The sequence below is a fragment of the Lathyrus oleraceus genome, chromosome 7, assembly GCF_024323335.1.
Source record: "Lathyrus oleraceus cultivar Zhongwan6 chromosome 7, CAAS_Psat_ZW6_1.0, whole genome shotgun sequence".
NCBI lineage: Eukaryota > Viridiplantae > Streptophyta > Magnoliopsida > Fabales > Fabaceae > Lathyrus > Lathyrus oleraceus.
The window spans coordinates 16402479-16418558 of record NC_066585.1 but is presented as its reverse complement, the minus strand read 5'-3'; the positions used below and the strand labels follow the sequence as shown (position 1 = coordinate 16418558).

The 16080-nt window shown below is 34.3% G+C and overlaps 1 protein-coding gene across 1 annotated transcript; it reads right to left on the bottom strand.

The window, feature by feature from the left end:
- Nucleotides 1-1694: 1694 nt before the first annotated feature.
- On the bottom strand, nucleotides 1695-3499 carry LOC127107561 (40S ribosomal protein S15-4). The gene is made up of 3 exons (XM_051044850.1): nucleotides 3355-3499; nucleotides 3045-3254; nucleotides 1695-2122 (listed from the first exon to the last, which is right to left on the bottom strand). The coding sequence occupies exons 1-3, from the start codon at nucleotides 3355-3357 to the stop codon at nucleotides 1874-1876; spliced, it is 462 nt and encodes a 153-aa protein (XP_050900807.1). The 5' UTR covers nucleotides 3358-3499; the 3' UTR covers nucleotides 1695-1873.
- Between the last annotated feature and the right edge of the window lie 12581 nt (nucleotides 3500-16080).

The following is a 16080-nucleotide window of genomic DNA, read 5'->3' as shown; positions in this document are numbered from 1 at the left end:
CGCAATCAAAGAAAAGGTGGTGCAAGGTTTCAGAGCTATCATGGAAAAGATTGAAAAGGGAGGTTATGTGTACACTTTATGAGTGAGTTTGTCATCCAAAGTAATGGATCTCGATGGAGGTATAGCCTCGTTCCTAGACGTTTAGGCTACTACAAATTGAGGAAGAAATGTGATGTATGGTGTGACCACCTTGTCTATAAACCCTGGCCTTAAAGAGTAAACCATTAATGTGTGCATCAACATTCCTTGTATCATTGACTTAGGGTTGTATTTTTTGTGATTATCAAAATAAATGTTTTCCAAGCTGTAAGTTTTGATCTAATTTTATCAACAATGTACTGAAAATGAATAGGTTTTGGGTTGCCGCTAAAAATGGGAGCTTCTGAGTAGAGAAAAGGAGGATGACCTATACAAAACCAGACTCTACTTGCGAGTATGTTGTGTCAAGGTTAACATTAGTCATCCTTGTGTAATCCTTTCACCTTTAAAACTTGGATGACCATACCAACAATGCCAGAACTAAGTATATTCTTCTTGTGTGATCTTCATGCAAGTAGGAATGATTACTGAAGCAAATATCACAGATTTGATTAGACATGATGACATGAAATACTTTGCAAGTACACCTTTGAAAATTAATTGTTAGATTACTGCTCATTAAGTTTTTCCTAAGCCATATATTTAGTATATCTACATTACAACTTGAACAATTCCTCCGATATGAAATTTCAAATTACCTTTTTTTCAAAAACTGACATATTTGAGGTATCACTCAATTTGTCAGATTCAAGAAATTTATCATGAAAGGCAAACAACCCTTCTTTTTTTCCGCCGAATGATTGCCACATCCTGAGAACCCACCATTAGCAAGTTATTATGAAGTCCATCAATCAACAGGTGGTATATCATTTGATTCCGTCGTCGAACAAAAAAGGGTTTAACTTCCATTGAACCATGATGCTTCTTATTAATGGAATCGCAAATATCCTTGATCATGTCATGAACAAGAAACGTTTCCATGATTGAGATTGATTAAGTGATTGATCGCTTAAAACAAGTTCATGGCCTTTATATCTTTGAATTTACTCTAACCAGCAAGCACACATCAATTGCAATGATAGGAGGTTGCATCAAGGTTAACATCCACAACAATCTCAGCAATAATCTAATATTATTGATTTGAACAAATTCTCCATTAACACGACCCATAATCATAGAATCCATTGAATTTTAAAATAAAAGGGGGACAACTGTTGGCTATAAACCATGGGTGAAGGCAGAGAAGGTGATTCTTAAATATGGAAAAAACCCTTATTGAAAACCGAAAAATGCCCCTCAAATTTTGGAGATACATCTCCGGACTCACCTCATGCCCATATTCTTATTCAAGTCACCTCAATTTTATGACTTAATTTTTTTCAGAAGTACATTTCCATTATCTCCAGAAATACAATTATTCTTTAGTCCACTTCGATTCACAGGAAGTTCATATGTGGAAAAAGCTACCATCGGAGCTCCAAAAACCATACTTACTTTAGCTCGAGCAAAATATAACACTGATTGGAGGTGGTTTTCACATCATCTCCACCACCAAACAAAAAAGGTTAACAAGGCGACACAATAATGCTTCATCCCACATATGCAGTATCATTGCATAAAACATTGCATAAGAACAACTTAAGACAAACAAAACATAAGCCTGAATGCTGAAACTCAATAATTAAGTCATTATCAAAACATTGTTTATACTACCAAGAACTTAAAATAAAATGCACTAAACATAAGAAACAAAATCATTTCAAGTTTCTTCCTTCAAAATAAACTGCAAAGTACAAGTGTAGCCTCCCAAAAAGAGTCTCCCAAATAGAATAAATCACTTGAGAGGAATGAACCTGGAGGAGTGAGTAGCACCAATACCAGGTCTACCATGCTTAACAGGCTTGTATGAAATTGAGAACTCGGCAAGGTAATGCCCAATCATCTCAGGTTTGATCTCAACCTGGTTAAATGTCTTTCCATTGTACACTCCAATGATGCTTCCGATCATCTCGGGTACAATAATCATGTTACGAAGATGGGTCCTTACAGGTTCTGGCTTCTCACCAGGTGGCGCCTCCCTTTTCTACATTCAATTCACATATCAAGGTATAACAATATGAATTAGCATTTCAGTCGTCAAATCTAAGCATCAACTATGTCATCTCACATTATAAAGAAAATAATTGTTACCTAAAATCACAATAACAAATGAATCCATAAATTTAAGAAAATAAGAAACAAATCCCTAATTTTAAGTACATTTATGTCTCCCTTTTCGACATCCAATTCACAAATCAAGGAACAACAATATGAAATAGCATTTCAGTCAAAAAATTCTAAGGAACAACGCTTTCAGCTCACATTCCAAAAAACAAACTAGTACCTAAAATCAGAAAATAACAAATAAATCCCTATATTTAAGAACATTAATCAATAAAATTACTCAATCAAAATATATTAATAGCCTGTTTGGTTACTCTTTTGGAATAGCCATAAGCAATTCTAGAGGTGTAGAATTAATTCAAGAGTGATTTTGAGGTTTTTAGTCCTTATAAAGTAGAATTGATTCTGCCTCCAAAATTGATTCTTCATGAAGCTAGAAATTTCTTGTTCTAGTCGCCTATGCATATTAAAAAGCAAATTGAAGAACTAAATTGCAATTTTAAAAATTTAAGGGACTAATTGACCTAGCCTAATATTGATTTATTCGAACCTATCACAAAATGACAACTGAAACATTAAATTTAAGAACATTATTAAAACAATTACTCAATCAAAATATATTCAGTAAACATCCATCAAAATCAACAATGTAAAACATTTTGCATATAACTTGAACAGTCTGATATGCATTAGAAAAAGCAAATTTAAAGGAATAAATTGTTATTTAGAAAACTTAAGGTACTAATTGACCTAGCATATGCTGATTAATTCGATTCTTGTTATTATTTCAGTTTTCAGATAAAGTAAATAAACAAAAAAAAATTAGGAAAATCGAATCGTACCGCTTTGCGAAGCTTTTTGATGAGAGCCATGGGCTTTCTGGTGAGACCTCTCTGGAACCTTCTACGAGCACGTGCACTGAAGAGCTTGACGAGCTCATCAGTGGACATGTCGAGAAGTGCATCCAAATCGACGCCTCTGAAACTGAACTTCTTAAACGTTCTCTTCTTTGGAATCCCTGCTGCGGCTGCTGCATCGACTTCAACGTCCGCCTGCAAAATTGAATATCGAAATCAGATTTAAATACAACAAGATCGGAGATCAGTGATACTCTTTAATTGGAGTTTTGGAAGGAGAAGAAAACAAACTCACCATTGTTGCGCTGGTTCTGCTGCTTCGGCCGCTTCTGGGTTTTCAACTAGGAGAACAAAACTCGTTAGGTTTTTCGTTTCGTTTTTTTATAATTAGGGTTTTGTAATGCTGATACCGTAACCCTGGGCCTCTGGGTTACATTCATTGGGCTTTAGTACAAGCCCATTTATCTTTTTGTAATACAAAAAAGTCCGTCTCCATTGAAATACTATTATTATTATTATTATTATTAAGTTTTAAGATTAAATAATACAGTAACAATAAATAAACATAAGGAGAAATCGCATTAATGATTCTTTGTATACCCATTTCTCATATATCTAAAAGCAACATCTCTCATATTTATTCATATTCTTCACTCTATAATATAATTATAATTATACTTCAATTAGTTTTTAAGGATTATTTTTTGATTTTTTTCACATATCAAATAAATTAATTATTATTATTATTTTTTAAATAATAATTATTCTTTTACCTATAATACTTTTGGTCAGATATTACTTTTATTTTTTTTTATTTTTTTTAATAATTATTTAGAAGTAATTTTTCTCTCACTATAATAATTACTTAGGGATAATTTTTCTCAAAAAAGTGATCGTTAAAAAAGCCGGAGGGAGTATACAAGAATATCAAATATAAATATGCGGATTTGAATATATAATATACTATTTATTTATTTATTTTAAATGATTTAGTTATTAGACTACTAAGATCAATTCAATCAATAAAAATTGATAGTATTCAATAATTCTTTTTATTAATAATATGTAACTATTTTATAGATGCTTGAAACTTAATCTAGAAACTCAATTCACCTACATGTTACCGATTTGTTAACTCTTTTTATTAATAATTTGTAACTATTATTATAGATGCTCAAAATTGATTAAAACTCAATTCACCTAAATTTTGTTTAGTAAAAAAATGTTTGGAGTCCTTAACTAATTTTATTATAAAAATTACTAATTTATTAAGGTGCAGTCATGTTTAAGCACCGTCTTTTTTTTATTACAATACCGATCATATATCTGGTTTATATAATTTAGGAGATTTTTTAATGCATTATATATATATATATATATATATATATATATATATATATATATATATATATATATATATATATATATATATATATATATATATATTCAACGTAAACTATTCTGAGTGACGTCTTATAAACAGGAGAAGCAAACACCAAAAACATGTAATTTTTCAAAATAAAATTAACATTCATAAAATAAAATAAGTATTACAGGGATGATTTCAACAAAAAAATGCAACATTACACTTCAATATCCAAAGTCGGCCCAATCATATTGGAGACCCCGTTCTAATTTTAAAAATAGACTCAAATTTTTTAAAAAATACAATTATAATAATTAAAAAATATATATCAAAAATACAATTATGTATTAATTAAAAATAAATTTAATTATAATTATTTTGAGTTTTGATCAATCTTAATTTTTATATGTATTTAGTTTTTATCATAATATTTCTTTCAATTATTGAGTTTTTTTAATAATATTTTATTTATTTTATTAATATTTATAAAAAAAATTAAAAAATTAAAAATTTGGGGCCTTTCAAAATGTGAGGCACTTTGTTGCAGCACTTGCACAGGGTCGGGCATGTCAATATCAATATTCAGGTGGACGTTTCAACATCTTCACAATATCTTCGACCGATTTTGAAATCGTCGCTTCCAACTCGAGCGGAACTTTTGTTTCGAAACGGAAATATGTATTCCACATAGCCTTTACATCTGCGCCTATCTTGAGCTCAAAGTTGTTAAACTCAATTTTCCATTTGTTGTCAATCGACGGTGAACAGTACTCGAGCTTCACAATTCTTCGATTGTCTCCATAAGTTAGGAGATGAAGGATTTCGTATTTAATATTTGCAAGAGATGGGTACTCGTTGAGCTTAAACTTTTGTCTAAGTGTCGCACTGGAGAAGGAGAAATTTGTGACATATTAGTTGATATTTATTTGTGGCATTTGAGACATTTTCAGTTTGTGTGAAATAAGAAACAAAGACATCTTAATTTATAGAAGTTATAGACAATTGTGGACCATTCAAAACCTAACATGTTGATTCCGAAGATATATCTCCCGCACCCTATTATCTTGTTATGGAGATGCAACTCTAGAACCTCTCCTGAACAGGTTTGAAAACATAACCTTTGAAACATAATTTTTTTTTTACAAATGAGCAAACGTTGTTATAGTAAAGATAAAAAATCTATTAAGACACAATATGACAAATTGGATAAATTACACTTCATTAATATCATTAATATTTAGATACAATTACATACACTTATTTGTCCGACTAAACACAACTAAAATGAATCGAAACATTTGTCACCGACTAAATCTATGGGCGGTATCCTTGTAATATTCCATATTCCCTTAAATGCTAAATTAGTGGTCAGTTGAAACCAATTGAGTTCCTATATATATCTCTTGTCAGTTTGAACAATTAGAACTCATATGTGCTCTAAATATTATCAGTTGAGACCAATAGAGTAACCAGTAAACTCTAAAGAGATTTATCCTTATTAAAAGAGAATGACTGTTATTAATAAGTACAATTTGGTACATTTTGATAACATTAATAATTAGTCAATTGATACTAGAAGACAAAATATCAATTGAGATATTTTGTATTACTACCTAATATTATAATATATATTAAATACATGTTATATATATAATTGTGTGGTATAGAAAGAAAGAGGAAATGGATATGAATGAAGGAAAAGAGAGATAGTGGGTAAGAGAGAAAGAGAGTTATCAGAAAGAAAGAAAAGAAAGGAAATAGGAAGAGAAGAGAAAAGGAAGAGAAAGAATTGGAAGAAGAAAAAGAAACTCATAGAGGAATAAGAAGATTGATATCATCTTCATCAACACCACCATCATCTCATCTTCATCATCATCAGCAGCAACTTCATCTCTATTTCATCATCTTCATCATCAAACCAAGGTGAGTTCTTAGATATATTTAGCCTTGGGGAGGGGAAGAATCTCATGAAGGGAAACTAGGTTGTTATGATATTGTGGCAGTTGATAATAACATGTTGATGTTGCTTCATGTTGTTCTTGATATCATGTTAGTTGGTGTGATTATTGTCTTGATTGCATGATTGTTATGTGTCTTAGCATGGATTCATAATGATATATGTTTTGGTATGGTTATGAGTGGTAGAATTGGAAAAGAGAGTGTTTAGAAGGGGTATTTTTTGAAGATTATACAGGTGTCAATCGATTGGTTGCAGAACCAATTGATCGGTTCACGATTCTGTGAAGAAAAAGCTGAATTTTCACTGATGTCAGTCGATTGGCTACTGCTCAATCGATTGGTCCTGACAATTTTTGTTAAAAATACTTTATAGAAACTTCATGCAATCAATTGACTCTTAGCTCAATCGATTGGTCCAGCCTTGTTTTGCCTAAAACCACTTATTTCATGTTTCTAAACCACCTTAGATGTATCATGACTTGTACCATGATGTGTATGCTTTAATTTTAACATTAATCGGTCGATTTACATGAGATCGAATGGGTTTAACCTAGAATATTAGTTAGGTTAAGATATGTGGTTCTTGTTTCCACCATAACTCAAGAACCGTGAACCCGATTGATATGAGATTTGAAACTTTGGAAAGCTAATCTAATGAGATGTTGCATGATGATGAGAGACCATGAACTAACCAATAATGCTTGGTAGAGGATAGTAATGATTGTATGCTTGATTATGTTTGACTTGTTTGTGTATGACGACTTGAATAACCTAAGATACTTATGAGTATGTTGTGAGTCGGATATGCCAAGGGTTTATTGTGACATGTTATGCCACTATGTATGTTTCATGTATGATATTTGCTATACTAATGTGCATGCCATGAATTGGTTGGATGTTTGATTGTGAAATAACATGATTAAAAACCTTACAAAGATGAGTGAGGAAACCTAGGAGAATAACTTAGAAAGATAATTTAGTTATGTTTTATGGAATTAATCACGTATTTAGAATGTTTTATCCTTGACGGTGTACATCCCGATTTGATATGCTTAGACGAGTAAGCAATAGTATGTGACACCAATGATTCGTGCCTCAACTGGGTTTGAGCCCCAACCATGGCGGACATGGGGGATAGGTGGACACCAAAGTGGGTTAGAGGCCTATACGGTGAAATATACCCTAAGTGGGTTAGAGGCCCATACAGGTGATAGTCGCTTAGATTGAGCTTGAGACTCATAGAGGACCCGATATCCACCGTAAAAGTTGAATCATATGAGCATGCATGAATTGGGCTTGCCCTAGACGTAGGTCCGCTCATGGATTGGTGTTTCGTGAATACGAATAGTGATTTGTTGAGTTATGTGAACTCAAGTGATATGTTTCCATACATTGTGATCATCCCTTAGTTACTCAAATCCTAGTTATAAGGTGCGAGTGATGCACAAGTAACGAAAGGTGAATACTTAAGTTAGAATCGAGTAGAAACCCTGTAGAGCCGAGTGGATCCATAGGATAGGAGAACTCACTGAGATTATTATCTCATTCCATTATTGCTGTTATTTTTCATGTATTCCTTGCAGGTTGAATTCAAGAGAAGTTATCTACTGATGTTTCAAGGAATGCAGTTATTTCGATCTTCCATTGTGGAGTTGTGTACAATGAAGATATTGTACATAGTTCTTAGAGTTTTATTTTTAGGCACTATTGTATAACATGTCCCATTGATGTTTTTAGTTGGACACATGTATATAATGATGCCCTTAGGCCCTTATGTTGTGTCAGTACCAATTAATAACACTTGTATGATATTATTCTAGATATATATTATACGGGTTGTTACAATCCCCATTGACTTTTATGCATTTGGTTATCTTTCAATGTTTCTCAATTTCTGGAACTCTTGCATCATTTTCATAAAATGGTTTGGCCAAGTCTCGTTTTTGTTGTTGAATTAGTCGTCCACTTCAGTGATATAAGTGGTATATGACATCCCGGTTTCAAATAAACTTGAACAAAATGTCGTGATTTTGAAAGTCATCAAATACATATAATACGATCATTTGAATTTTGAGGTAGGGGCGGTACACAATGGAAAGAAGGTCTCCAAAAAAATGTATTGTGTAAGATCAATACACACCCTATCATACGCATATGCTATTAGGTGACGCATTTTAGAGAAGCACATTCATTTTGCCTCCGATGGTCCACAAAGGCAAGGAACAAGAGACTCATAAACTTCATCGATATGTTCTTTCTTTTCGTACAGTCGTGTGTATGATTCTTTATGAGTCATCAACTCTTGGATAAGTTGATGGCGGACAAGTGTATGATTATATTCTCTTTTACCGAGTAAAGCTGAAATAGCTCGATGTCCATAATTATCGTCCCCCTCAACATTGACGATTCGTTTGATGTATTTGTGCATAAAAATCGAAATCTCGTCAATAAATGGAATCTTTGGTGGAGACGACATATGAGGTGGTTTGCTAATGTGAGCTTATTTGAAAACACTTTTTAGAGATTTTGGAATTTGTGAGTTTGAAAAACTTTGTCAACATGTTCAAAATATGAAGGAGACTGCACAATTGAGTTGTAGTTCAGTGTAGGCTTGAGCTTCTTCGGAACACCTTTTGTTTTTATTGGTTGAGATGGTGATTTCAAGTCGGTGGTTTTCGAATAAGAAATCTTCCTCAATTATTCTTTGATGTGGAGTTTCATGTTGTCATCGGCTTTTGAAAATATATTTTGTATCACTTCCCATTCGGTCAAAATAGAGATATTTGATTTATCGTCTTTCATGTCACCATCATCATCAAACCTAAGCTTCTTCCAATGAGTGCAAGCCTCATCTAATCTTATTGTGCTACCAAGTTTCATATTTTTTGGAAATAACACAAGCACATGGGAGACCATATATTTTCACAATTGTGCATCCACACTTTATACTATCAGAGTCTACATTATCAGCTCGTTTAGCCTCATGAAAAATATAATTCAAACTCGCTTGAGATATGTTGTCGACCAACTAAGAGTAAATATTGTTGTCTTTAAATATGTGTTTCAAAATTGTGATGCTCTGACCAAATGATGTTTGTATCTCATTATGCTGGTTTTGAATCACTTGGTTCACATAGTCTCAATCTTTATACAACTCGCCCTTACTATTTCCCAATCAAGTCTTCAATGTAGCATGGACAGACTCAACTTGGTTAGTTTTTACTATTTCAACAATGCATTCCTTCTCCTCCGGCATGAACTGACACACAATTGGATGGCTGGCTAACTTTTCACATAAATCATGGTTATACAAACCACATAAGACATTAAATCTCCAAGTTTTGTTTGCCAACATGTAACCACGCACACCTTAAAGGGACACTGACATTTTCTTGAACCGATGTCGTCTCTTTTAAATTTCCAGAATGGAGTTCTATATTTCCCATTTCGTTCGCATGTTATTGTCACAAAAACACATCTTCTATTCGAACCATTATCGGACTTTCCGATAACCACGCTGAATCCCTATTTGGAGGCCTCCGTACGAATCCATTGAAGCACGCCATTCAAACTCTTGCTCATTTTTAAATTCGTTACCAACATCTATTGCCTTCACAACAACACCTTGGACATTCTGAGACACAACTTGTTGGGGGGAAATATTGGGGTGCACGATATCTAATGAAAACAACGCTTATTTTTCAGACAAAAAACATGATTAATGTGAGTAATGCAATTTGAAATGAATTATATTTACTTGAAAGTCTAACTTATTTTGCTCTTTAGTGTGATGAACCACAAGATTGGAGATTTGAAGTGAAAATGTGGATTGAGAATGGAAGGATTTTTGGTGAGGGTTTGTAAAGAAAAACAACAATGGTTGTGCGATCATGCAGTTGTATGTTTTATCAGATTATTTAGGAGATATATCTTCAAAAATATCTGACATGCAAAAGTAACATAACATTTTAAAATCTTGCTCAAACTTTCAAAAACGCATCTCCGAAATTTCCACTTAATCGATCAATTATAAGTATTTTTTTGAAATGTCTTAACTTATAGAGCGTCACTCAGAATGACATACGTTAGGTTTGTATTAGATGCGTCTAGTAATACATCTCCAAAAATTGAAGGATATTTTAAATTTTTTACACTGACTAAAAAATATATAGGATGCATTAAAAAATTAACCATAATTCAAAAGGTAAAATTATGTTTCTAGTGATAAAGCTATAGCTCACACTATTATTCTCTTTTTGCTGAAAATCATAAGTGAGATAGAAAAAATGTTAGAGCAACATTTTTTTTTGAATAAAAGAGATACAGATTTCTAATAAAATAATTATTTACATTTCTTAATTATTATTTTTCTTGTAATTTTTTTTAATTCAAATCTGTCCATCCATTTTATAATACTTTTCTTGCTAAGATAAATAAAGCAGATTTCTTATTGAACATCCACTCACCTAAATCTGACATTAATTTCATGTTAAAATAACTATTCTTTGACAATCAAATCATTCCATCATTCTATAAATTAATTATATAAAAAATTAAATAAAAATTATCACATAATATCAGTAATTTTCAATGCAATTTATTACTGATCCAACACGAAAAAAAATGTATGGGAGAGACAAACAACAACAATTTTTTTTATCCAAGTATCCATGTTTTAAAAAAAAATCCTAAAATAATCTTGTTTGAAAAAAAAATTCAATCTACCCCACTTTGAAGAGAAGGCGCCAGATGAATTGGCGCATCCTCTTAAACTTAGAGAGGAGACGCCAATTGGATTGGCTAAGCCACCTTGTGTTGCCAATCCAATTGGCGCCTATATGTTAAGTTTAAAAGGAGGCACCAATTGGTCTGACAACTGTGTGTTTCGTAAATTGTTTTTGAAAACATTGTACATGATAGATAAAGTCGAAATCAAACCAATTCATATTAATATTAATACTCGTTTACACAAAAAAGACTAATGTCGTTGACCGGGATCACCTAACCGACCTTCAATCCCACATGCCCTAGCTACCCGAACTCGTGGCCCAAACCCACGTTGATGAATCACCCCAGGTTTTTGAGTATCTGAGGGTCTAGTAACATCACCACCAACTGCAGGAGATTGCTTGAGATAGTCAGACAAATCAACGTAGTCTTGTGTATGCATCGAAGTGGTACCGCCATAGATGAGTTCATGACCCATGCCAGAGTAGTTGGGTTGTGCTTGAGTTGTTGGAGGGCGACCGAGACAATTGAAGAGAGACATTGGTGTGAATGATGCGTCGAGGAAAGGTTGAAATGATTGTTGTGGTGTTTGGTAGACATATGGTTGTTGAAGGTTTTGGTTTTGAGATGTTTGAGCTTCTTGGCTATGGTAGGAGGAGGGACGATTGGTGTTAAATGATCGTTGAGTGTTTTGGCTAAGGCGGCTATGGTAGGGTGATGTGTTGGGTGCATAACGATGTTGGGTCTCTTGATGACGATCTAGTTGTTGGTGGTGGTACGAGTATGCTCTTGGTATTGTGGTTGGGTGTATGGCATGTTAGGGTTGTATGTTTGTGTGTTTGTGGATCGTAAATTTTGATGGATAGGGGGTTGTGAGTAGTCAGTATGACAATGTTGTTAGGGGTTAGATGTTGAGCCTTCTGGTGTGTAAGTTGCCTGATGTGGGTCGTATAGGTACATATCCTCAGCGATAAACTCAAATCCAACCGATCTGTACCAAGCCATATAATTACGACTTGGTTTTTCTTCAGTTAGCATCACAACATCTGTTAAGGCATGGTCTTGGCGGTGCTTCCATTTGTGACACTTAGATCTAGAGAAGCTTTGCCATGCGTTAAAGTTCCATTAGTCGTTAACTTTGCGTAGATGTCATTCTCCTAGGTTTATCGGAGGATCTGGGCTGTGTTGAAGCATACCGAACTGCAATTTAACATGTTCACTATTGTGCATCTCCACAGTGGTGAATCTTATGATCAGTGTGCATGCAGTCCAAACAGTTGCGTCTTGTTCGTTGATTTCATGGTCATGATCCAAATTTAGATATGGAAGCCAAATGAACTAAAATGTGAACATATATTAGATTATAAATCTGGTAGAAGAAATTAACAAATCATTACGAAATAATTAGGTTAATGGCCATACATCTGTCGGTCGAAGGTGATCCAAGAGATTGCGATACTGGGTAATACATTGTTTATGACATCTGTTATAACTCATACCACGTGCCGACCATCTGCACCATAAAAGTAAAAATATTATTTAAAGATAATAATCGGTAAAGTAAGTAAATATAGTCCATTTTTAAGAACTCACTTTTGTGCATACGGGAATGTGAACGAGTTGTTGTTGACGGGCGCTAGGGACGGTAGTCTGGACCAACTCCATGCTTGGAGCAAAACAACACATCCAGAAAATGTAGATGTGTCTTTGTGTGAATTTTTACACAAAGATCTATAAAGATAAGCTAAACAAACGGACCCCCGATTGTAACTTCCTATTCTATCTACATGTCTTAGTAAAGGTAAATACATAACACGCATACTAGAACCACTACCTTCGGGAAATAAAAATGAATCAATTAAAAGCATAATATAACACCTAGTTTTTATTATTCGAGCCTCTTCGGTAGAATTCCCATCTAACTGTAAGTTGTTATAATATGCCTTAAGGCGTGAAAGGAGTATACCTTGACCTCTCGAGTTATCATCTAACAAATCAGCATCCAAGAGGTCCATGCAAATTGAATTCGCATAGTTGGTTTTACCATTTACCGCCTTACCTTTGATAGGCAGTCCCAATAACATGTAGACGTCTTCTAACGTCACGGTACATTCATCGACTGGAAACCAGAATGTATGTGTCTCGGGACGCCATCTTTCACATAACGCAATAATAAATTTATTATCCACCAACCAAGACATTATTTTGCTTATATGTCCAAAATCGGCGAGTTCGACATATGGTTGAATCATCGGGTCCATGTGTACAAATTCGTGGACCCGAGTTCGAAACCTAGAAACATCCTATAAAAGGAACAACAAAATACGTTACTTTATAAAATATAAACAACAAATTAAGTATCGTTATTAAAAATTATTCTAGACAAATAATAGAAGAATTAAACGCTTACATAAGTTGTTATGTTTGCAATTGTGCCTCTGTGCGATTCACCCATTGTGAGGAGAGACATCTTGTCGGAGTAAATATTAGAAATAGTTGTTATTGTAGATGAAATAGTTGTTGTTGTTGTTGAGGAATAAGTGATTGTTGGCGAGGAAAAAATACGAGACTTGCTTGGCTATTTATAAGGTGTGACATGCAAAAGTATGAATGCATGGATAATGGTGATTGCATGCTCATGCCAAATGGTTTAGCGCCCATGTGCAATTGTCACATGCTAGCGCCAATCAAAGTGACTCCTCATAGGCTTGCATGCATGCTTCATCTTAACCTAGCATGACGCATGCATGTCTCTGCATGCTTAGTTACGAGGTCTGCATAGAAGACAAGGTAACGCCAATTGGACTGACGCCCATGTACAAGGAGTACAAGGTAGTGCCAATTGGGCTGGCGCTAGGGCTTGCATGTTTGACACATGACTTCCCTCTAGCTTGCATGTTTGACACATCACTTATCTCTTGCTTGCATGCTTGACACATCACTTACCTCTAGCTTTGCATGCTTGATACATCATTTACCTGTTTAAATGTCTTACTATCTACATCCAACAATCAACACAAATTCATCTGCACCAAAAAATATTACTTTTCATTTGCACAAGAAATATTACAATGTCATATGTACCAAAATATACTATCAATGCTCACTGCACCAGTGAGACATATGAGTCTGATCTATATGGGTTTTGTTTTCGAAACACCGATACTATTCGACTTACGATCAAGAGAAATTCATATTTCTTGCATTTAAAAAAACGAATTGAATCCCGCATAGGATTTGGTCTTGTGTCACATATCACATATCAAAATCAATTTTTTTTCGAGAACAGTCAATGCAAAATTTTCCCGCTGAAGGTACGGGACGATGATGATGTTGAATATATGTTTGTTAGTCACGAACATTCTGGTTGCAACTCTATTGAGTTATATATTACTCTTCAACCAAGTATATCATCTCAGAAATCTCAGATAACTAATCAAGTTGAATCTGATGAATTTGATTCAGACAAATCGGATGAAGCCGACGCAGAAGCAAAAGCAGAAGTCAACGTCGTTGATGAAGAAGAAGAAGAGACCGAGACACAGGTCGATCATATGTTGAACAACAACATTGAAGATGGCGATCATCCAACGCCATTACCTCCAAGTCATGTACATAATCTGCCTCAACATATGACAAACATGGATCTGTATGACGATGAAACATCCAACTGTGTTTTTTATAACCCGTATACACAATCAGATGGTGAGTTAAAAGTGGGAGACATCTTCCGTACTAAAGAAGAATGTGTGCGAGCTATCAAAAAATTTCACATGAATAACTCTGCTGATTTCACCGTGAAACGCACTGATTCGAGAAGGTATGTCATAGAATGTCGTAACATACTTTGTAAGTTTCAGTTGGATGCGTCTCACAAAAAGAGAAGCGACTCTTGGAAGATAGCTTCTATAGACCAACCTCACAGTTGCATTGCAACTAATGTTGAACAAGATCGCTGTAAATTAAACGTTGCATTGATATGTCAAGACATTTTGCCATTTGTTAACAAAGATCCATCAGTGAAGGTGAGTATAATAATATCTCATATCGTCACAAGATATAATTATACTATATCTTACAAGAAAGCGTGGATTGCGAGGACAAAGGCTGTTGAATAAGTATTCGGCACATGGGAGGATTCATACAAAGAATTGTCACGATTTTTATGGGCCCTAAAAACATACGTATCAGGAACTGTTGCAATTATGGAGACATTGCCAGCATTTACGCCAGACGGAACCTGTGTTGCTGGAAATAGAATCTTTCACTGCCTCTTTTAGAATCTTTCACTGCCTCTTTTGGGCGTTCGAACTGTGCATCAAAGATTTTGCATTTTGCAAACCTATTATTCAAATTGATGGAACATGGTTATACGACAAATACAAGGGTACTTTGCTTATGGCTATTGCACAAGACGACAATAATAATGTCTTTCACATTGTCTTTGCTCTGGTTGAAGGTGAAACCGCTGGTTGTTGGGGTTTCTTCTTTCGACATCTCAGAACACATGTTGCTCCACAAACCAATGTCTATTTGATTTCAGATAGACATGCTTCCATTGAGAGTGCTTACAATAACCATGTTTATTGCATTAGACATATCGCACAAAACTTCATGCATGCAATCAAAGATACCTTCGCAAAAAAGTGGTAAATGCAATGTATGCTCTAACTCAGTCGTCATTTCAACATTACCGTGATGAAATTAGATTGTCTAATGCAGATGCAGAAAGATGGGTGGATAATGTACCAGTAGAGCAGTGCAAAAGGGCATTTGACAGAGGCTGTCGATGGGGCGACATGACAACAAACCTTGTGGAATGCATGAACGACGTATTCAAAGGCATTAGAAATCTACCAATAACCGCTTTGGTCAGAACAACCTATTTTAGATTGACTTCTACCTTCGCAACAAGAGGTGAAAGATGAAGTGCAATGCTAATGTTGGATCAAATATTCAATAAATGTT